Source organism: Rhinoraja longicauda, chromosome 9 (assembly GCF_053455715.1).
Source record: "Rhinoraja longicauda isolate Sanriku21f chromosome 9, sRhiLon1.1, whole genome shotgun sequence".
NCBI classification, from domain to species: Eukaryota; Metazoa; Chordata; class Chondrichthyes; order Rajiformes; family Arhynchobatidae; genus Rhinoraja; species Rhinoraja longicauda.
Window position 1 is genome coordinate 37,734,167 of NC_135961.1, and position 25,002 is coordinate 37,759,168.

Sequence of the window (25,002 nt, forward strand, 5' to 3'; positions counted from 1 at the left end):
CATGCCGAGGTTCTTTGGGATCAACTCCGAGGCTCAGCTTCATGAATAACAATCCAAAATAAAATCTCATGCTCGAATAAGAAAGTGAGATGATAATGAAATAAAATCAGTACCAGCACAGGTCAGAAAGACATCCCTGTGAGTAATAAATAACGGAAACTTATTGACAATAAACAGGATTTTTGTTCACTAACCCCACTGAATCTACATGCAATTTATCAAGAAAAAACCTATTGTCGATTGTCTATTGTCTATTATCAAGAAAAAACCTGATGTTAATTTTCTCAAAAATCATTCTTATAAATGAATCAACAACCTATCATAAAAATAATCATGATTTCACATTATCTGGAGAATTTTCAGAAATTATACTTTTCTTGAGCTTTCCAAGAGACCTTAAAATTATGCAATTTAGCTATAGGTTGCACTTATTTTCACCAACAGTGAGAATTCAAGTTCGCATATTGCAGCAGAAGTGTACAAAGACATGCCGGAAACTAGCTTCACTCGTACAATATCGAACCCTGAGGTAGTTATGAAAAGAAGACGACAACAAAAGCTGGAACAGAGAATGCAAGAATTCCGCAGTGGTGATGGACGGCCTGACTCGGGTATTGACAGCTGCTGTTTGTACACAATGTTGAATGTTCAATCCAAATCGTGTTGAGGCAAGGAAAATTTTGTATGTATGGATGTCAAGAGTTCAGCAAAAGATGTTGTTAGGCAGCGCATAGAGGAGATGTAGATGCAGGCGTTGTGGGAAAGAAACTCAAGTATGCATCCAAGCCAGCTTGAGAGTGGACCAATTAGGGGAGGGGGCTGAACGTGAAACGTGTCAGAGGAGTGGTATTTACGGAACTATAGTAGATTTAGTAGAGACCCTGACATGGATGGGATTAGAACATAGAACAGTGTAGTACAATTGGCGCACAATGTCCATGCTGAATATGCCTTCGTAAACAAATCCCTTCTGCTTGCACATGCTCCATATCCCTTCCCTTCTCTGCATATTTATGTCTATCTAAAATCCTCTAAAACGCCACCTATTCCAGACACCTACCACTCTTTTTATTTAAAAAAAACTGCCTCAGACATCGTTTTCTCCAGAGAAGGCAATTCAAGTTTGTCCAATCTCTCTCAGCTAATACCGTATCAGCATCCTAGTAAACCTCTTGCACCCTCTCCAAGTCCTCGACATTCTATCATGCAGCGACCAGAACTGCATGTAGTACTCCAAATCCGGCCTAACCCAAGTCCTATAAAGCTGCAACTTTGCTTCCTCTCTCTTGTATCCAATGACCCCACTGATAAATAAAAGTGTACCTTATGCTGCCTTTACCATTCTTGTCTACACGTGTTGCTAGTTTCAGGAAGCTATGGACTTGGACCCAAGATCCTTCAGTACATCAATGTTATAAAGGGTCCTGCCATTAACTGTACCCTTGCCCCTATATTTTACCTCCCAAAATGAAACACCTCACACTTACCCAGATTAAACTCCATCTGACCTTTTCTGCCCATACCCATAACTGATGTATATCCGGCTGTATCCATTGGTTGACTCTTCTTCATACTATCAACATAGATGCTAGTACAGATCACTTCAGAAATCGCTGGTCACAGACTTCCAACATGATTAACACCCTTTCAGCACTCTCTTCTGAGTAAACCATTTCTGAATCCAAGCAACCAAGATCCCATGCAGCTTAATCTTTTGGATCAGTCTACCATGTGGGACCTTGTCAGGTGCCTTACTGAAGTTCAGGTAGACAACGTCCACTGCCCAGGGAAGATGGATAATTACCTCAATCTCAATCAAGTTTGTAAGATATGACCTTCCTCGCCAATTGACAACCTCTATCTTCATCCAAGGTTTCTTTACCATGTCATCCTTGTCCTTCCTCCTTACTAGGATTGTGCTGGTTATGAACTCGATCACTGGTCTTTAAATGACTCCCACATATTAGATGTGAACTTGCCCAATGGTAGCTGCTCCTAAATTGTTCTCACTAGCCATCGAAGCTATATTGTGTTCTGACAATCAGAGGTAGTAGAGAATGCTGAAATTGTGTTGTTAAAAAAAGCTGGAGATGGTTATCATATATTCTGTGAATGGACATTGTGAAAAGCTCAGATAATGCATGTGAGAAGGACCAAATGTAGATCCGTTGCAAAGAGAAAATGGCACAAGGGCAGGAAAGTATTTTGAGAGGATGTTGGACCTGGCAAAATACGATTACTTCTGATGTCAGCAAGAACGTTACCAGGGAAGATGGATAATTAGCAGTCTAATTGAAATGGGGCAGGGAGCAGTTGGCAAAAAAGTATAGAATGATGTGGGGTATAACCATATATAACAAAACCATATAACAACTACAGCACGGAAACAGGCCCGTTCGGCCCTACCAGTCCACGCCGACCACTCTCTCTGACCTAGTCTCATCTACCTGCTCTCAGACCATAACCCTCCAATCCCCTCTCATCCATATACCTATCCAATTTACTCTTAAATAATAAAATCGAGCCTGCCTCCACCACTTCCACCGGAAGCCCATTCCATACAGCCACCACCCTCTGAGTAAAGAAGTTACCCCTCATGTTACCCCTAAACTTTTGTCCCTCAATTCTGAAGTTATGTCCCCTTGTTGGAATCTTCCCCACTCTCAAGGGGAAAAGCCTACCCACGTCAACTCTGTCCGTCCCTCTTAAAATTTTAAAAACCTCTATCAAGTCCCCCCTCAACCTTCTACGCTCCAAAGAATAAAGACCCAACCTGTTCAACCTCTCTCTGTAGCTTAAGTGCTGAAACCCAGGCAACATTCTAGTAAATCTCCTCTGTACCCTCTCCATTTTGTCGGGTATATTGTAAGGTCAGTGCCAGGAGGAGATATAGCTCACAGGCAAATAGGAGAACAGTTGATGTGGTTAAATACATTAGATAGTCTGAAGAAGGGTCTTGACCCGAAATGTCACCCATTCCTTCTCTCCTGAGATGCTGCCTGACCCGCTGAGTTACTCCAGCTTTTTGTGATATCATAGAACTAGTCAATCACTTGGTGCAGGGCTCACTGTTTTCCAGAAACTTGACTGACAACTTCAATGTGATAGTCTAATAATATTGAAAGGGATGGAATTTGATGGAGTGCTCTGTCCTTTGTGTGGGCATCTGCATTGGTTCTAGACTTGGCATTGATCGGTTGATATTGTGAACTTTCATTGAGCGATTAGTGGATGATCTGTTGGTAAATGGGGAATAAGGGAATATTCCCTTTATAAAAGCTTTTTTTAAAATTGGGCAGAGAGCTACTCAGTAATTTATTTTCACAATTGTGGCTCAATGTTGGGAGACAATTTTCAATTCAAATAGAAACTTTTTTCTAGACTGAGGATGTCGCAAGTTGAGTGGACTTTCATTGTTTAATACAGTACGATGTTGTGCTGTTAATTTGGATTAGTTCAGGCGTACGCATTATAAACTGGCTGCATTTAATAATCTACTGCGGAGATTGGTGCTGGGATTAGTATTAACAACCTGAATGTGAATGTAGGAAGAATGGTTAGTAAGTTTGCAGGTGACATGAAAAATTGAAGTGTCTAAGGCTAACAGAATATTGATCAGTTGGAAGGATGGGTGGAGAGTTGGCAATTTCAGTTTTAGTTTGTCATGTGCACCGAGGTACAGTGAAAAGCTTTTGTTGCATGCTAACCAGCCAACAGAGTCAATATATGATTACAATCGAGCTACTCACAGTGTACAGATACACGATAAGGGAATAACGTTTTGTGCAAGATAAAACCAGTAAAGTCTGATCAAAGATAGTCCGAGGGTCACCTATGAGGTAGATAGTAGTTTCGGACTGCTCTCTAGTTGCAGTAGATGGTTCAGTTGCCTGAAAATAGCTCTGAAGAAACTGTTCAACGAGATCTGGGTGTCCTAGTGCATCAGTCAATGAAAGGAAGCATGCAGGTTCAGCAGGCAGTGAAGAAAGCCAATGGAATGTTGGCCTTCGTAACAAGAGGAGTTGAGTATAGGAGCAAAGAGGTCCTTCTACAGTTGTACCGGGCCCTGGTGAGACCGCACCTGGAGTACTGTGTGCAGTTTTGGTCTCCAAATTTGAGGAAGGATGTTCTTGCTATGGAGGGCGTGCAGCGTAGGTTCACTAGGTTAATTCCCGGAATGGCGGGACTGTCGTATGTTGAAAGGCTGGAGCGATTGGGCTTGTATACACTGGAATTTAGAAGGATGAGGGGGGATCTTATTGAAACATATAAGATAATTAGGGGATTGGACACATTAGAGGCAGATAACATGTTCCCAATGTTGGGGGAGTCCAGAACAAGGGGCCACAGTTTGAGAATAAGGGGTAGGCCATTTAGAACGGAGATGAGGAAGAACTTTTTCAGTCAGAGGGTGGTGAAGGTGTGGAATTCTCTGCCTCAGAAGGCAGTGGAGGCCAGTTCGTTGGATGCTTTCAAGAGAGAGCTGGATAGAGCTCTTAAGGATAGCGGAGTGAGGGGGTATGGGGAGAAGGCAGGAACGGGGTACTGATTGAGAGTGATCAGCCATGATCGCATTGAATGGCGGTGCTGGCTCGAAGGGCTGAATGGCCTCCTCCTGCACCTATTGTCTATTGTCTATTGTCTATTGTCTTTGAATCTGGAGGTGCGCGTTTCATATTTCCATACCTTTTGCCCGATGGGATAGGTGAGAAGAGGGAGTGGCCAGTGTGCAACTCATCCTTGATTAGGCTGCTGGTCTTGCCGAGGCAGTGCGAGGTGTAAATGGAGGAATGGAAGGGAGGTTGGTTTGTGGGGTGATGGTCTGGGCTACATCCACAATTCGCTGCAATGTCTTGCGAAAGTTTAATTTGCAGGTCAAATTGAATCCTAACAAGTACAAAGTGATGCATTTTAGAAAGTCAAAGGTGGGACACAAAGGAATGTTGACAAAACGGATGGACTTTGAGGTTTATAGTTTCCTGAAAATGGCAACACGGGTCAGTGGAATATTCAAGAAGGCATATAGCATGCTTGTATTCATCGATCAGGGCTTAGAATATTAGAATTGCGATGTTATGTTGCAATTTTACAAAACACTGGTTAGGCTGCACTTGGAGTATTGTGTGCAGTTCTTGTTGCAATGCTATAGGAAGATGTGATACACTGGAGAAAGTACCAGCTTGTTGCCTACATTCGAGAACTTTGGTTATGGGGAGAAATTGGATAGGCTGGGCTTGTTTTCACAGGAGCAAAGGGTGCCAAAGGGTGACCTGATAGAAATGTATCTTATGAGTGGTGTAGAAAGAATAGTCAAAGGTTTTTCCTATGATAGGGGTATCACAAACCAGAAGGCATAGTTTTAAGATAAGGGGGAGCAGATTTAGTGTTTTTACACTGAGTAGTTGATATCTGCACCATGCTGCAAAAGGAGGTGGAATCAGATACACTTATTACATTTAAGAGGCATTTAGACAGACACTTGGCAAGGCCTAGAAGTACATGGTCCTCGTGCATGCAAATTGGATTGATGTGGATGAGCAATAAAGTTAGTATGGACATGGTGGGCTGAAGGGCCTATTTCTATGCTGCTCAAGTTTGACTATTTTAAAAAAAAATCTTGATCCAATTCGAATTGAGGTCTCATGAACATTTGTATCTGCATTTTTGATTTAGGCGGCACTCTTAGAATCTACGCAGATAGTTTGAAGCCGAATATCCCATATAAAACAATCTTGCTGTCAACAACTGATACATCAGACTTTGCTGTTGGAGAAGCTCTTGAGAAATATGGATTGGAAAAGGAAAACCCAAAAGAATATTGTATAGCACAGGTATGTGTGTTTTATGTGCATATATGTACGCTAACTAAGAACACTTTACTTCATTGAAGAATATCTTTACTGATTAGCTCAGTAGACAAAAATGTTAGTTGTTAAAATCATGAAGGTTTTACATTTTTTTAGTCAATCATAGATGATTCTGCAAGCCAAAGAATGTTTTCATTTATTGGTGTTAAAATTCTTCGGGTGTAATTTTCCATTTGTGCAGTAAATGGTTTTAAGTGTCTTGAATAAAATCAATTCCATTCCCTTCCCGTACTGTGAGCCACTATTTATTACTTTTTTTATGGTGCTCCAATTCTGATTTGAACAATTGTCAAAGTTGATCTCGGGAGGACAATTTGTGTTTTATAAAATAATTGCACCATTTGGTTATTGAATTGATCCTTAAAATGTTTGATGCCACCCATTGTCACTTGATGCATTGATTTTCAGCAGGAGCATGCTGCAACACATGATCTAGTTACAAATTGTCTTTTTACATTCTGCTGCTTCAAGCAAGTGAATTTACAATCTACAGTAAAGCAGGCCATAAATGTCAGTGCTGCTTTATGATGTAAACTCTTTCCAGTATGTTGTTTAACATCTTTTAAAATAATTTAAAACAAAAGACAATAAATTATATGAAAATAGTGCTAGTTCAAAGCATCTGGATTAATTAGTTTGGCTACACTAACATAATTGCCTCACTCAGTAAGGTATAGAATCACTTCACGCCCTGACATAAACAAAGTGCCAACTGCTGAAATGAAATAAAACCGCGCCTCATCATCTTAATAAAATCACCTCAATTCTATTTCAGAAATATTCAGATATGTAATTCACTCAGAAGGTGCAAATAATTTTCATTTCCCACAAAACAGCTTGCAATGTTTTAACCTTTTATAATCCAACCTTGCATGCTGTTATTAAGACCTCAAGAAATATTTTTTCTCCTGTTATTGGTAATGTAATTGTCTCGATTTACAAAATTATCTCTTTAAACCTCATTTTGCATATTACAAGCCGTTTATGTACATCTTTATATTTTTAAAGTGAATTTTAGATCATTTAAAGATCAGCACAGATATTTTTGTTGTTCAATCAGGATGGATCTTGTTTATGTCGATGAAGGATCAGTATTGCCAGCAGCTATTAAAATCTATGTTTATGTTAGGGGCTCATCCCAGTAACTGTATCAACAAGATTAATGTTATCATTATGCTGTTTGTAGCAGCTCAAGTATTTGCCTTCTTACATTGATGTCCATATTTCAGTAGTCAATGCTGATCCTTAGGAAGCTTCTTCCACATGATTTTTAAAGTGAGTGCTTGAAAGTCTAGTCTAGCAACACATGTAGACTGTATAGAGAGTATTAGAAGGCGCGTTTGGCCATGATTGATGTTGGATAGCTTGACTTTCTGTGGCATGAATCTGGGCAAAAGAATGTTTCTCAAAGGTGGGTGTTAAATTCGCTGGGTGCTTGAATTCTCCGCTAATCCCATTCTCATTTGTCACATTTGTCCCTAACGTGATGTCTTTTGATGTTTTTAAGGTTCATTTTTAAATGTATCTTTTGACTCTTTTCACCTCTGGTGAGTTTGATATACAAAAGTAATTTGGCTTGATGCTCATCAGACATGCGCACAATAAAGCAAAATAAAAGAACTGCAGTTGCTGGAAATTTGAAATAAAAACAGTGCTGGAAAAATTCTATAGATCAGCAGTACCTATTGAAAGAAAAACAGTTAATGTTTTTGATCAAAGATCTTGCAACGGAACTGGGAAAGAGGGAAAACAAATTAGCATTAAATTCAGGCGAGGGTTGGGGATAAGCCATTGATGAAGCCATTTGATGGATAAATTCATTCAAATGCAGAGGGCAGTGTCGGCGAAGATAACTAAGCTAATATCACAGATTGGTGACTTATAATGGAGCCAAGAGTCGAGTCAAGAGAATCTTATTGTCATATGTCCCGAAATGGAATAATTAAATCTCTACTTACAGCAGCACAAGATATGTAACTATAGTACTCTGTAAACACCATAATAAACAACAAAAAGTCCAGTATAACAAACAATAATAGTGCAAATACAAAAAACAGTGCCCCAAGTTTATATAGTTTGGAACTTATTTGGAGGTTGTAGTGTTTAATAGCCTGATAGTTGTAGGGCAGAAGCTGCTCCAGAACCTGGACGTTACAGTTTTCAGGCTCCTATATCACCTTCACGATCGCAGGAGAAAAATGAGTGTGCGGCCAGGGTGGTGTGGGTCTCTAACGATGCTGGCTGCCTTTTTGAGGCAACAACCTAGTAGATCCCTTTGGTGGGGAGGTCAGTATCAATGATGGACTGAGTAGTGTTCACCACTTTTTGCAATCTTCTTTGTTCCTGCGTGATCAGGTTGCCGAAATGGCCAGCTTTGAAACAGAGTTACCAGAGGTTGTAGAAGTTGACAATGCATCCTGAAGCTTCATCTTGTCCTAATGAAAGATAAGGTGCTATTCCTCAGGTTTATATTGAGTTTTATTGGAATAGTGCAAAAAGCCATAAACTGACAGGTCTGTGCACAGTCTGTTACGCCTCAGCTAATTTAAAAAACATAGGAACATAGAAAATAGGTGCAGGAGTACGCCATTCGGCCCTTCAAGCCAATATGATCAGGGCTGATCATCCAAAATCAGTACCACGTTCCTGTTTCTCTCCATATCCCTTGATTCTGTTAGCCCCAAGAGCTATATCTAACTCTCATTTGAAAACATCCAATGAACTGGCCTCCACTGCCTTCTGGGGCAGAGATTCACAACTCTCTGGATGAAAAGGTTTTACCTCTTCTCAGTTCTAAATGGTCTACCCCTTATTCTTAAACTGACCCCTGGTTCTGGACTCCCTCAACATCGGGACCATTTTTTCTGCATCTTGCCTGCCCAACCCCTTAAGAATTTTATGTTCCTATAAGATCCCCCCACATCCTTCTAAATTCCAGTGAATATAAGCCCAGTCGATCCATTCTTTCATCCTATGTCAGTCCCGCCACTCTGGGAATTAACCTGGTGAACCTATGCTGCACTCCCTCAATAGCAAGAATGTCCTTCCTCAAATTAGGAGACCAAAAATGCACACAATACTCCAAGTGTGGGCTCACCAGGGCCCCATATGACTGTAGCAGGACCTCCTTGCTCCTATACTCAAATCCCATCGCTGTGAAGGCCAACATAACATTTGCTTTCTTCTGCTGGCTGTACATGCTTGCTTACTTTCAGTGACTGATGCACAGGGACACCCAGGTTTCATTGCACCTCCCCTTTTCCTAACCTGACACCATGTTTAAAACATGTTTCAATTGCCATTAAAAATAATCAAATAATTTTTGTCATTGGTACCTGGTTGTAAATGCATTCAATTACATGTGCATAAATATTTTAACTTCAAATTCCTCTGCATTGGTGAACAAATGTAGACTCCTCCACAGGCTCACTCCCACCTGCACCCTCCGCTCTGCCGCTGCCAATCTCCTATCCCCCCACATCCGGACCAAACTCAGATCCTGGGGGGACAGGGCTTTCTCCATCGCTGCTCCCACCCTATGGAACTCACTACCCCAAACCGTTAGAGACTCCTCCACACTCACCACATTCAAAACATCACTGAAGTCTCACCTGTTCAGTACTGCCTTCAACCACTGAAGGTCACCTCACCTTCTGTCTCCTTTCTCTGTTCATTTATTTATTTACTTATTTATCTATTTATTAATTTCCCTATGTTCTCAAAATCTCTGTAAAGCGTCTTTGAGTATATGAAAAGCGCTATATAAATAAAATGCATTATTATTATTATTATTATTATCTTTGCTGAATATGTGCTCTATCAATCAGGGCCAAGCGGAGCTCCTGGTTGCCACTTCAGTTCCCCATTCCAATCTGTGTGCCCTCAGCCACCCCCACTGCCAGAAAGGGGTCACGTGCAAACTTGTAGAATAGCACCTCATATTCTTCAACCCAACACCGTGAACATTTGAATTCTCCCAATTTTAGGTCCCAACACTCCCCTATCCTACCCTACCCAGATTTCTGCTCTCTTGCGCTCACGTTTCCACTCCCCCTGCCCCTGTCACCTACTCCAGGCCCCCATTCTCCCCCCCCCCCCCCCCATTCTCTTACCATCATTGCTCCCTCTGCTTCTACATTTCCCTCCTCATCGTTTTATCAGATTCCATAATTTACATCCTTTGGCTTCTCCATTTGGTTACTATCTCCACCTTTTCTCCCCTACCTGCCATTTAACCCCTCCGCACCTAGATCAGGCCCCCCACCTTCTCACATCTTTCTGTAGCTATATCTCCCTTCCACTGTCATTCTGAAGAAGGGTCCCAAACCAAAGTGTCATCTATTTCATCCATAGAAACTGCCTAAACTGCTGAATTCTTCCAGCAGTTTGTTTTTTTGTGATGTGATTAAAGACATTTAAAATACTTTTAATAAGCAGATAAAATAAATATGAAAATATGCCGAGCAGCAATCTGCTGGAGGAACTAGGTTGAGCTGCAACTGTGGGGATAGGGGCATGGGAGGGAATGTTTTTTTGGGGGGCTCCATTTTATTACACCACTCCCTTTATCTCCTCTGAAGATGTGTATAGTTTTTTTCGTGTATTTTTAATTTGTGTGTTTTCTAAAGAGTACCAGATAGAAAGAAAGACACGTGGTACAGTTGAATTGATATTCCAAAATTGCTCCCATTAGTAATAAAATAACCTGTCTCTTTAGTATTTATCCATTTTATATTGTACACCGTTATTGAAATAGCTTCAAATGTAGCCTTTGCCATAGTTTTTTTGTCAGATACCATGTCATAAACAAAAAGTCTATTGCCTATCAAACAATTTATTTACATTTAATGTATGATTAATTTGATAGCTGCAACTTATGTCAGGAAGATACAGTGCCCTCCAAAATGTTTGGGACAAAGGCCCATCGTTTATTTATTTGCTCTGTACTCCACAATTTGAGATTTGTAATAGAAAAAAATCACATGTGGTTAAAGTGCACATTGTCAGATTTTAATAAAAGCCATTTTTATACATTTTGGTTTCACCATGTAGAAAATACAGTGGTTTATACATAGTACTCCCATTTCAGGGCACCATAATGTTTGGGACACAGCAATGTCATGTAAATGAAAGTGGTCATGTTTAGTATTTTGTTGCATATCCTTTGCATGCAATGACTACTTGAAGTCTGCGATTCATGGACATCACCAGTTGCTGGGTGTCTTCTCTGGTGAAGCTATGCCTGGCCTGTATTGCAGCCATCTTTAACTTATGCTTGTTTTGGGGGCTAGTTCCCCTCAGTTTTCTCTTCAGCATATAAAAGGCATGCTCAATTGGGTTCAGATCGGGTGATTGACTTGGCCACTCAAGAATTGAATATTTTTTAGCTTTGAAAAACTCATTTGTTGCTTTAGCAGTATGTTTAGGATCATTGTCTTGCTGTCGAATGAATCGCCGGCCAATGAGTTTTGAGGCATTTGTTTGAACTATTTGCAGATAGGATGTGTTGATACACGTCATAATTCATTACGGTACTACCATCAGCTGTTGTATCATCAATGAAGATAAGTGACCCGGTACCTTCAGCAACCACACATGCCTGGGCCATAACACCCCCACCACCGTGTTTCACAGATGAGGTGGTATGCTTTGGATCTTGGGCAGTTTCTTCTCTCCTCCATACTTTGCTCTTGCCATCACTTTGATATAAGTTAATCTTCATCCCATCTGTCCACAAGACCTTTTTCCAGAACTGTGGTTGCTCTTTTAAGTACTTCTTGGCAAACTGTAACCTGGCCATCCTATTTTTGAGGCTAACCAGTGGTTTGCATCTTGCAGTGTAGCCTCTGTATTTCTGTTCATGAAGTCTTCTGCAGACAGTGGTCATTGACAAATCCACACCTGACTCCTGAACAGTGTTTCTGATCTGTCGGACAGATGTTTGGGGATTTTTCTTTATTATAGAGAATTCTTCTGTCATCAGCTGTGGAGGCCTTCTTTGGCCTGCCAGTCCCTTTGTGATTAGTAAGCTCACCAGGGCTCTCTTTCTTAATGATGTTCCAAACAGTTGATTTTGGGAATCCTAAGGTTTGGCTGATGTCTCTAACAGTTTTATTCTTGTTTCTCAGTCTCATAATGGCTTCTTTGACTTTCATTAGCACAACTTTGGTCCTCGTTAATAAACAGCAACAAAAGTTTCCAAAGGTGATGGAAAGACTGGAGGAAAGATTAGGTGATGAGAGCTCTCTTATATAGAAACATTGAAAATAGTTGCAGGAGGAGGCCATTTGGCCCTTCGAGCCAGCACCGCCATTCATTGTGATCATGGCTGATCATCTACAATCAGTAACCTGTGCCTGCCTTCTCCCCATATCCCTTGATACCACTAGCTCCTAGAGCTCTATCTAACTCTCTTTGAAATTCATCCAGTGAATTGGCTTCCACTGCCCTCTGAGGCAGAGAATTCCACAAATTCACAACTCTGTGTGAAAAAGTTTCTTCTCACCTCAGTTTTAAATGGCCTCCCCTTTATTCTTAGATTGTGTCCCCTGGTTCTGGACTCCCCCAACATTGGGAACATTTTTCCTGCATCTAGCTTGTCTAGTCCTTTTATAATTTTATACGTCTCTATAAGATCCCTTCTCATCCTTCTAAACTCCAGTGAATACAAGCCTAGTCTTTCCAATCTTTCCTCGTATGACAGTCCCTCCATCCCAGGGATTAACCTTGTGAACCTACGCTGCACTGCCTCAATAGCAAGGACGTCCTTCCTCAAATTAGGAGACCAAAACTGCACACAATACTCCAGATGTGGTCTCACCAGGGCCCTTTACAACTGCAGAAGGTCGTCTTTGCTCCTGTACTCAAATCCTCTCATTATGAAGACCAACATGCCATTAGCTTTCTTCACTGCCTGCTGTACCTGCACGCTTACTTTCAGTGACTGGTGTACAACGACACCAAGGACTCGTTGCACTTCCCCTTTACCTAATCTGACAGCATTGAGATAATAATCTGCCTCCTTATTTTTGCCGCCAAGGTGGATAACCTCACATTTATATACATTATATTATTATACTGCTTCTGCCGTGCATCTGCCCACTCACTCAACCTGTCCAAGTCACCCAGCAGCCTCCTAACATCCTGTTCGCAGTTCACACTGCCACCCAGATTTGTGTCATCTGCAAACTTGCTAGTTGGTTCTAATTCCATCATCCAAATCATTAATATATATTGTAAATAGTTGCAGCCCCAGCACCAAGCCTTGCGGCATTCCACTCTCCACTGCCTGCCATTCTGTAAAGGACCCGTTTATTCCTACTCTTTGCTTCCTGTCTGCCAACCAATTCTCTATCCATGTCAATACCCTACCTCCAATACCATGTGCTCTAATTTTGCTCACCAACTTCCCGTGTGGTACTTTATCAAAGGCTTTCTGAAAGTCTAGATGCACTACATCCACTGACTCTCCTTCATCCATTTTACCTGTAACGTCCTCAAAAAATTCTAGAAGATTACGGTAGCGCAGCGGTAGAGTTGCTGCTTTACAGCGAATGCAGCGCCGGAGACTCAGGTTCGATCCTGACTACGGGTGCTGCACTGTAAGGAGTTTGTACGTTCTCCCCGTGACCTGCGTGGGTTTTCTCCGAGATCTTCGGTTTCCTCCCACACGCCAAAGACGTACAGGTATGTAGGTTAATTGGCTGGGTAAATGTAAAAATTGTCCCTAGTGGGTGTAGGATAGTATTAATGTACGGGGATCACTGGGCGGCACGGACTTGGAGGGCCGAAAAGGCCTGTTTCCGGCTGTGTATATATATGATATGATATGATTAGTCAAGCAGGATTTCCCCTTCATAATTCCATGCTGACTTGGACTAATCCTGTTACCGCTATCCAAATGCGCCGTTATTACCTCTTTAATAATTGACTCCAGCATCTTCCCCACCACCGATGTCAGGCTAACTGGTCTATAATTCCCTGTTTTCTCTCTCTCGCTCTTTTCTTGAAAAGTGGGATAACATTAGCTACCCTCCAATCCACAGGAACTGATCCTGAATCTATTGAAGATTGGAAAATGATCACCAATGCGTCCACGATTTCTTGGGCCATCTCCTTGAGTACCCTGGGTTGCAGACCATCAGGCCCTGGGGATTTAACAGCCTTCAGTCCCATCAGTCTACCCAATACTATTTCTCGCCTTATGCAAATTTCTTTCAGTTCCTCTGTCTCCCTTGATCCTGTGTCCACGAGTACATCTGGGAGATTGTTTGTGTCTTCCTTAGTGAAGACAGATCCAAAGTACCTGATCAATTCTTCCGCTATTTCCTTGTTACCCATAATAACCACCCGTTTCTGCATTCAAGGGACCCACATTTATCTTTACTAATCTTTTTCTCTTAACATACCTAAAGAAGCTTTTACTGTCCTCCTTTATATTCTTGGCCAGCTTCGCTTCGTACCTCATCTTTTTAGCCCGTATTGCCCTTTTTGCTATCTTCTGTTGTCCTTTGAAAGTTGCCCAATCCTCTGGCTTCCCGCTACTCTTTGCTATCTTATACATCTTTTCTTTTAGTTTTATTCCATCTCTAACTTCCCTTGGCAGCCACGGTTGCCTCTTACTCCCCTTAGAATCTTTCTTCCTCATTGGAATGAAATAATCCTGCATCTTCTGGATTATGCCCAGAAATTCCTGCCATTGCTGTTCCGCCGTCATTCCTGCTCGGATCCCTTTCCATTCGACCTTGATCCAGCTCCTCTCTCATGCCTTCATAGTCCCTTTGCTCAACTGCAACACTGACATTCCTGGTTTAGTCAAGTCAAGTCAAATTTATTTGTCACATACACATACTCGATGTGCAGTGAAATGAAAGTGGCAATGCCTGCGGGTTGTGCACAAAAAGAATTACAGTTACAGCATATAAATAAAGTTAATAAGTTACTAAACATAGCACAAAAAGTGTCGACAAAAATTTAGTCTCTGGGGATATAAAAGTTGACAGTCCTGATGGCCTGTGGGAAGAAGCTCCGTCTCATCCTCTCCGTTTTCACAGCGTGACAGCGGAGGCGTTTGCCTGACCGTAGCAGCTGGAACAGTCCGTTACTGGGTGGCAGGGGTCCCTCATGATCTTGCTTGCTCTGGATCTGCACCTCCTGATGTATAGGTCCTGCAGGGGGACGAGTGTAGTTCCCATGGTGCGTTCTGCCGAACGCACTACTCTCTGCAGGGCCATCCTGTCCTGGGCAGAGCTGTTCCCAAACCAGACTGTAATGTTGCCGGACAGGATGCTCTCTACAGCCCCAGAGTAGAAGCAATGAAGGATCCTCAGCGACACTCTGAATTTCCTCAGTTGTCTAAGGTGGTAAAGGCGCTGCTTAGCCTTACCCACCAGTGCGGCAATGTGCGTTGCCCACGTCAGATCCTCTGCGATGCGGACTCCCAAGTATTTGAAACTGCTCACCCTATCCACAATAGACCCATTTATCTCCAGTGGCGTGTACGTCCTTGGATGTTTAGCCCTTCTGAAGTCCACAATCAGCTCCTTTGTTTTAGTGACATTCAAGAGGAGGCTATTGTCCTGACACCAGAGTGCCAGATCAGCCACCTCCTCCCGGTAGGCCTTCTCATCGTTGTTGGAGATCCGGCCCACCACCACAGTGTCATCAACAAACTTGATGATGGAGTTTGAGCTGAACCTGGCCCCACAGTCATGTGTGTACAGGGAGTACAGTAGGGGGCTAAGGACGCAGCCCTGGGGGGATCCTATGTTCAGGGTGAGGGAGCTAGATGTGTGTTCCCCCATCCTGACCACTTGGGGCCTGGCAGTGAGAAAGTCCAGGACCCAGGCACACAGAGGGGTGCTAAGCCCCAGTTCCAGCAGCTTCTCAACCAGTCTGCTGGGGACTATTGTGTTGAATGCTGAACTAAAGTCAATGAACAGCATCCTCACATAGCCCCCCTGGCTGTCCAGATGAGGTTTAACCTTCTCCCTCTCGAATTGCAGAATAAAACTAATCATATTATGGTCACTACCTCCAAGCGGTTCCTTTACCTTGAGTTCCCTTATTAAATCTGGTTCATTGGACAACACTAAATCCAGAATTGCCTTCTCTCTGGTAGGCTCCAGTACAAGCTGCTCTAAAAATGCATCTCGGAGGCACTCTACAAACCCCCTTACTTGGGGTCCAAAACCAACCTGATTTTCCCAGTCTACCTGCATATTGAAATCCCCCATAACTACAGTGGCATTACCTTTGTTACATGCCAATTTTAACTCCTGCTGCAACTTGCACCTTATATCCAGGCTACTGTTTGGGGGTCTGTAGATAACTCCCATTAATGTCATCGTAACTTTACAATTCCTCAACTCTATCCACAGTGACTCTACATCGTCAGTCTCAATGTCACATCTCGCAAGGGACTGAATTCCATCCCTCATCAACAGAGCTACCCAGCTCCTCTGCCCACCTGCCTATCCCTTCTATCGGACGTATAACGCTGAGTATTCAGTTCCCAGTCCTGATCCTTCTGCAGCCACGTCTCTGTAATCCGCACAATGTCATACCTACCAATCTCTAACTGAGCCTCAAGCTCATCCACTTTACTTCTTGTACTTCGTGCATTCATATATAGTATTTTTAATCCTTTGCTCATCTCAGCTTCCACATCGATTCCTATTACACTTGGCTATTCTCTCCTATTGCGTGAGCTTTCTGTCCCGTTAATTCTGGGGTGTTTCTTAATTATTCCTATACTCTTTTTCCCTTTAACACCATCCTTGTCTATCCCATTTGAAACCCCCTCCCCCCCACTATTTATTTTAAAACCACCCGTATAGCAGTGGAAAATCTGCCTGCCAGAATGCTGGTCCCCCGCCTGTTGAGGTGCAACCCGTCCTTTTTGTACAATCCACCCTTACCCCAAAACAGATCCCAGTGATCTAAGAATCTAAATCCTTGCCCCTTGCACCAGCTCCTGAGCCACACATTCAGGTCCCGTATCTCCCTGTTCCTGCCCTCACTAGCATGAGGAACTGGAAGCAAACCAGAGATAACCACCCTGGAGGTCCTGCTTTTCAGCCTTCTTCCAAGCTCTAAAGTCACGCTGCAGAATCTTTTTCCGCTTCTTCCCAACATCGTTTGTGCCGACATGTACTACCACTTCCGGCTGTTCACCGTCACCTTTGAGGATGCACTGCATTCGGTCTGTGATGTCCTGGTCCCTGGCACCAGGGAGGCAACACAATATCTGCATTAAGGAGGCGATTAAACACACCTGAGCAATTACAAACACCCGTGAAGCCATGTGTTCTAAACATTATGGTGCCCTGAAATGGGGGGACTATGTATAAACACAGAGAATTTCTACATGGTGAAACCAAAATGTATAAAAATGGCCTTTATTAAAATCTGACAATGTGCACTTTAACCACATGCGATTTTTTTTATTTTTACAAATCTCAAATTTTGAAGTACAGAGGCAAATAAATAAATGATGGGTCTTTGTCCCAAATATTTTGGAGGGCACTGTATGCTTCGTTTGAGTGGTGTTGATCAAATTCAAGCTGCTTTTTACCATACTTTAATCACATTTGAAAACATCTAAGTGTTAATAGTTATATATTTGTTTTAAATGTTATATTTATAACAAAATTGTTGTATGTTCAGTGGCATGTTTGATCAGATAGTTATGGTTTGTAGAGAATGAATTTTTCATTCCTATTCAGAAGCAGTTTGCCTATATTTGTTTAACCTACCAGCCAAATTATAATTTTAAGTTTAAGACTCTTTTGTTGTAAAGAAATGTGATTGCAAAGTAAATGTTTCAAACAGTCCATCCAGTTCAAATGTCATCTCTGTTTAACCAGAGTTGCCATTAAAATGGGTGGGTTGAGAAGTTATTTTATGATGAGCATCTTGTTTTTCTCGTTTCCCCTTAAAAGCAACTAGTCCCTCTGGTTGCGGGTGCAACATTCTTGCCTTCAAGAAATTCCATATAATGCCTGAATTATGCTCAATGGAAGAAAATCACATTTTTGTATACAATTTCAGTCCAAAGATTTCTGGATCCTTTTAAGCGATCAGGAATCCAGTCCTTCGTTATTCTTAATATGTTAATTGTGAAAGTAATAAAAAATTGCCTTGCTCTAAGTTGAAACTTCGCCATGGTTGTAAGGTTTGTGATGGGTTTTACTGTGCGCCCAAAGTTTACAAATATAATTGACTTCATGGTTAATATTTGAACACAAATCTAAGTGAACCTTATGGATAGCCAAAAAATACTTGATTAATATTTTTCAATAGGAGCTAACAGTTATTTGTGAATTGTTACCGTGCAGACTTTGTTCTATGGTGTGTAATTTGAACATTTTATTGCATTGAGAGCAGTGAGAATGTTGAACTTGCTTGAACAGAACTTAAACCAAAGTTTATTTTTTCACATTATTGAGAAGAAACTGGAGGGTAATGTTGAGAGTTAAAGGCTGATGGCTAATTGGAGGCTAGAAGAAAACATAAATGCTTGTATTGCTAGTTTGGTGAAATACTGGTTTCTCTTTATTCTATAACTTTGCAGGTGTGCCCTTTACATTAGCCATGTAGCTGGCATTCCGATCAAGATCCATTTAGAACGGAGATGAGGAAGAACTTTTTCAGTCAGAGAGTGGTGAAGGTGTGGAATTCTCTGCCTCAGAAGGCAGTGGAGGCCAGTTCGTTGGATGCTTTCAAGAGGGAGCTGGATAGAGCTCTTAACGATAGCGGAGTGAGGGGGTATGGGGAGAAGGCAGGAACGGGGTACTGATTGAGAGTGATCAGCCATGATCGCATTGAATGGCGGTGCTGGCTCGAAGGGCTGAATGGCCTACTCCTGCACCTATTGTCTATTGTCTAAAAGCTGGAGGGTTTCCTCATCTGTCCTCTTTTTGATGTGAAATTGATTAGGCAAATTCTTGTGGTTTATGAATGATGTATTTGTTGGATGAGAATTCTTTTAGGAACTTAAACTAATTAATTCTTTAGGTAAATGCAAAAAAGATCGTATGTTATTGTGGAAGAACATGAATATCTGTTATATGGCTTGCACCCATCAGTTAACGCCACAAAAATAGATGAATGCCTATCTTGTTGTTTATTGGACATTATGGTGTTTCCATTTATTAGCTTGGTGCTACGCTAAGGAAAGTAATGTAGTAATGTGTTCATTTATTAATGTTGAGGTTCTGTGAAATGTTCTGAGGCAGCAAATTATACTACATCTTTTCTGACGTTCTTGTGTTTTTCACTTCTTCCATATTCTCAGATTTAATTTTATTTCCTACTTTTGTTTTTAAAATCAATTATTTCATGAGGTACCAAGTGCATTGTCTCAGATCAAAGTTGGAAGCATCATTTTTTTTTGTTGCTCTGTGGACATTGCTGAATTCTGACTTTAAATAATTTGTTTCAAACTATTTTTGTACATAGGTAGTTTTGCCACCTGGTGTACAACACTCTGATAAAGGTGTTAAAGAGACTCTGCTTGATGATGATGAATGTCCACTACAGATTTTCAGAGACTGGCCAGGTGACAAAGGTGAGCCGCGTTTATTTACTTTGAAGAAATGTCAATTGGGCCAAGTTTTAAACGAGTGCAAACATGCAACCTGTGCAGTTGGATGTGCAATTTGGACTTCGGCAAAGTGAAATGAATAATTCTGGTTCAATAGAAGAGTAATTGATCTTACCAAGTAATGCTCCTGTTATGTGTCACTTTTGCTTTTTGTATGAACCACATTTTCATCTCTTATTCATTTGGGGTTGTATAATGGAAATAGTGCTGTATTCAGGGAAAATAGAATGGCCTCTTAAACTTTCCATGTAATGGTGACCCGTTAGTCTGAGAGAGCATATGCATTTTCAGGTTCATAAGGTTGTAAGTGATAGGAGCAGAATTAGGCCATTTGGCCCATCTAAGTCTATTCTGCCATTCGATCATGCTTGATCTATCGTTCCCTCTTAACCCCATTCTCCTGCCTTCTTCCCATAACCCCTGACACCCGCGCTAATCAAGAATCTATCTATCTCTGCTTTAAAAATATCCATTGAATTGGCCTCCACAGCTTTCTGTGACAATTAATTCCACAGATTCGCCACCCATTGCCATTGTACTTTTTATTAAGAACCAGTCCCATAGAAGAAACATTGTGCAACAAGAGAACATTAATCATCAGTGTCCACGCTAAGAGCTCAGAAGCACCACCTACTAATTACTGCAGGATAAAGCTGTCACGCTGGATCAGTCACAGGTGATTAGTTGACCAGGAAGGGTGAGCCTACCCAACCTCATTCTTGCCAGTTGACCAGCTACCTATGGGTCTGATCGAATATTCTCCACGGTTCCAATGTTTAAAAGCCCAACACGAAGTAGCTCCCTTGATAGATACCACAATTATTTCCTTGTTTTTTGGCACTTAAGTGCTGTGTGTACCCTCTACATTTTCCTCTTGTATGCAAAGGCATGCTGATTGTTAGGTTAAAATCTCGAGTGCGGATGGGTGGCAGAAGAATCAGGAGGCATTAATGCAGATGGATATGAGATCAGATTACAGGAAAATAAGTGGGGCATTGAAATTGATAGAATTGCTCAGTTAGCATTGACTGGATGGGCTGAATGAATTCCCTTAAATTTAACTTTTCACTTTTTGTCAACTTTTAATATTGTGGACTGGAGGCCTGTGATTTGTGGTGTGCCTCGGGGTTTGGTGCTGGGCCCATTGCTGTTTGTCATCTATATTAATGATTTGGGTGAGAACGTACAAGGCATGATTAGCGAGTTTGCAGATGATGCAAAAGTGGGTGATATTGTAGATAGTGAAGATTGTTGTCAAATATTGCAGCAGGATCTTGACCGGGTGGGCTGAGGAATGGTTGAGGGAGTTTAATACAGAGACATGCGAAGCATTACATTTTGGGAAATCTAGCCAGAGTAGGACCTACACAGTGAATGACAAGGCTCTGAGTGTTGTAGAGTAGAGGGTTCTAGGAAAGCAGGTACATAGTTTGTTAGAAGTGGTGTTACAGGTAGATAAGGGTGGTCAACAAAACCTTCGGTACATTGGCCTTGATCAGTCGGAGTATTGAGTATAGAAGTTAGGAGATCATGCTACAGTTGTATAGGACATTGAGGCCACATTTAGAGTATCGTGTTCAGTTTTGGTCACCCTGTTATAGGAAAGATGTTGTCAAGCTGGAAAGGGTGCAGAGATGATTTACGAGGATGTTGCCAGGACTCGAAGGCCTGCGCTACAGGGAGAGATTGAGCAGGCTGTGACTTTAATCTTTAGAGTGCAGGAAGATAAGGGGGTAATCTTACAGAGGTGTATAAGATCATGAGATGAGTAGTTGGGGAAATGCAGTGTCTTTTACACAAGAGAATCAAGAACCAGAGGACATAGATTTAAGGTGAGGGAGGAAAGATTTAATAGGAACCTGAGGGGCAACTTTTTTTTTAAACACAAAGGGCAGTAGGTATATAGAACAAGCTGCCAGAGGAGGTAGTTGAGGCAGGTACTATCACAATGCTTAAACATTTGGATAGGTACATGGATACGATAGGTTTAGAAGGATGTAGGCCAGGTGAAGGCAGGTGGGACTCGTGTAGATGGGGACATGTTGGCCGGCGTGGGCAAGTTGGGCCAAAGGGCCTTTTGTAGGCCTTGTATGACTATGACGGAAAAACAGTGGGTAGATTCCATTGGAGCACTGTTCCATTGTTCATACAAATTTGAAGGGTCAAGAAGCTAAAGTGTTTCCTTTGGTTCTTTTACAGAATTGTGCTTAGTTACATCATGTCAATTTTACTGGTGAGGGTAGGGTAACTTTCATTAAGTAATGTAAAATGTTTTATTCGCTATCATGTAATGCCAAAAATGTTTGAATGCTTTTTCTGGTCCCAGCAATTCTACATGTATAAACAAAGCACAGAGCCTGCCTTTAAATTTTCTTGGGAATGTTAGCAAATGGCTACTTTGTAGTTATTGTACTAAGCATTAAACCCATCAGAATTTATAAATCACTTCCCTGTGTAAGGAGCCTCTGTTTCGTGCCCCGATCGTCCATTCCTTATGTATTTTAAACAAAAGTGGATGGGTAATTCTAAATGTGGGATAATAGATAATTATCACCTTTTTCGCAAAAAAATCTTTTTTTAAAACAGGTACTTTAGTTTTCCAGTTAAAGAAAAGGCCACTTGACTATATCCCAAAGAATGCAAGGAAGCAAAAAGAACAAGATGGAAGATCATCAAAAGGAAAAGAAAGGAACGATAGTTCACCATATGGATCATCATTGCCTCCTGAGAAAATGCCATACCTTGTTGAACTAAGTCCTGGTAAGATTTGCACAATAATACTAAGTTTTCAAAAGTTTATTTCAACAGCTGGACTTGCAATTTCTGTTTAATTCTTCTTTGCTTGTCATCTGAATTCCTGCCCCCCCCTCTTCTCTCTCTCCCCCCCCCCCAAAATATGCTCTTGTTCCATCAGAACACCGAGTTCCTCCAGCATAAAGAGACAAGAGGGTGCAGATGCTCTAAGCTTGCGCAAAAAAACAAAATGCTGGATGAACTCGATGGGTCAGGCAGCATCTGTGGAGGGAACGGCAGATGACATCTTGGGTTGGGATTCTTCTTCACACTGGAGTAGGGGGAGAAAGCTGGAAAAGAGAGGTTGGGGTGGGTCAAAACCTGGCCAGTGATTGGTGGATACAGAGAGGGGAAGAAGGTTGATTTGCAGATGCATATGAACTGAATGGGAGAGTCCAGAAGCACAGGACACAGCCTCAGAATAAAAGAACACCTTTAGAATGGAGATAAGGAGGAATTTCTTTCACATGAGGGTGGCAAATCTGTGGAATTCATTGCCACAGATGGCTGTGGAGGCTGTCATTGGGTATTTTTAAAGCGGTGGTTGATGGGTTCTTGATGAGTGAAAGGTGTCAAAGGTTTCAGGCAGAAGGCAGGAGAATGGGGTTGAGGGGGCAAAATAGATCAGCCATGATTGAATGGTGGTGTTGACAAGATGAGCCAAGTGGTCTAATTCTGCTCCTACGTTTTATGGTCTTATGGAATGCATATGTGAATTCCAATACCAGTGAGGTAGATTAAACTACGCTGTTTCAACAGTGGTTGCAATTTTGCCAATATATTTTCTTGGTCTTTCATTTCATAGTCCATTGCTGAAAGCTACCAGCTAACTAGTTGGAAATTAACGTTTGGTAGTTCACTTTCTTTTACTTCTCATAACTCTTAGTCTGGGTTTGGTATGCATACAGTCTGCCAACAAACCGTTATTTCAGATATATTGTTTATCAATTGTGCACAGAGTAAATTGGATTAAAAAGCCTATTTAAGAAAAGGATAGATTGAAGAGAGTGGACAAAGATGTGGCAAGTGTTTTTGAGTTTGACCAAATGTGAGGTTTTGTAAAATAATACCAGAAAACGCTAGAAATGCTTGGCAAGTCAATCCACTTCTGTAGGGAAAGACTCAAGATCATGTTTCAGGTTAAAGACACTAAAATTGTGAAGGAGACAGAAGAATCTTGTTGAGCTGTAGAGGGAATGGGGGTGGGGAAATGTCTCTAGGGTAAAACCAGGGTGACCATGAGGATATACTGGGACAAGCATATCCGGTTAATGAGTAAGTGGCTGTAGTTGGAAAGTGAGAACATGACAAAAGAATGTGGAAGTTATGCAGGGAGAGTTGCTCAGTAAATCAGGCTGGCCAGGTCCTCCACTTCCAGAGGAGAGATACAGCAAGTGGTGGAGCAATGAAATCCCAGATAATCAGAATTAGAAGAATAGTTATCTCAGTTTTGTAGCATTATGAAAGATTAGAGATATGGAGAAATGAGGACATGGTCTTTAAATAGAAAGCATATTTCTGTTAAAGTGGGTGGAAATAATTGAGGAAATTGTTGAATCTATTATGTAAATTCAAAGCTATCGTCCTTGTGATTTCCTCAAAAGAATGCATGTAAAAAAGTTGAAGAGCTTTAAAGCAGTACCACAAAATTCCTCCCAATTTACTGGAAGGATTGATGAAACAATATCTTCTATTCTCCCAGGCCAGCACAGAGTCCTGATTATACTCAGTTGGTTCCATTGAGCAAGCCACATCATTTGTACTGTAGATTGGTTTCTCAGAGACTGGAGAAGAGAGTTTTTCCAAGGTATTCTGGACCAATTGGGCATGTATTTTGCATTCCCGTGACCTAAGTTGCATTGTTACTTGAAATATTTCTCATCATTATCTACCTTGTTCTAACTCTGATCTTAGAATCTTTTATAAAAGATAATGGAAGAGAATGGGTTAATTAGGGACAGTTAGTATGGCTTTTCCATGGCAGGTCAAGTCTTACTAACTTAATGGAGCTTTTTGAGGAGGTGACAAAACTGATCGATGAGGGTAGGACAGTGAATGTTATGTACATGGATTTTAGTAAGGCATTTGATAAAGACCCCATGGTAGGCTGATTCAGAAGATTAAGATGCACACGATTAACTGTGACATGGTCATATTGATTCAGAACTGGCTTACTGGTAGAAGACAGGGTTGCATTTGAAGGACAATATTCAGGCTGTAGGACTGGGACTAGCTGCAATGTTCTGTGTTGGGACCTCTGCTGTTTGTGGTATTTTATATATATATATATATATATATATATATATATATATATATATGTGTGTGTGTGTGTATACATACACAGACACGCAGGCACACACAGGCTCGCACACACGCAGACACGCGCACACACACACTGGATATCAACGTAGACAGGTTGGTTAGTAAATTTGCAGATAACACCAAGATTGCTAGGCTCGCGGACTGTGAAGAAGGCTGTCAAAGTATGTAGCATCTACAGAAATGGACAGAGAAATGGCAGATGGAGTTTAATCAGAGGAAATTGTGAAATGCTGCACTTTAGGAGATCAAATGTAAGGGGAAAATATTCTCAATTAATGACATGCCCCTTAACAGCATTGATATAAAACGGGATCTTGGGGTCTATAACTCACTGAAATGGGCTAAATAAGTAGATTGAGTGGGAGGCATAGAGTGTGCAGCGGTAGAGTTGTTGCCTTACAGTGCCAGAGATCC

The 25,002-nt window shown here is 41.5% G+C and overlaps 1 protein-coding gene across 11 annotated transcripts in view; it reads left to right on the forward strand.

The window, feature by feature from the left end:
- The window catches only part of afdna (afadin, adherens junction formation factor a), a 157,647-nt gene that overhangs the window by 52,234 nt on the left and 80,411 nt on the right, over positions 1–25,002 (forward strand). For all 11 annotated transcript variants that reach the window (XM_078405184.1, XM_078405188.1, XM_078405191.1 and 8 more), the window contains exons 5-8: positions 445–611; positions 5,674–5,831; positions 19,329–19,437; positions 22,060–22,233. In XM_078405184.1, coding sequence (XP_078261310.1) covers positions 445–611; positions 5,674–5,831; positions 19,329–19,437; positions 22,060–22,233 — 608 coding nt within the window. The remainder of the gene's footprint in view (positions 1–444; positions 612–5,673; positions 5,832–19,328; positions 19,438–22,059; positions 22,234–25,002) is intronic.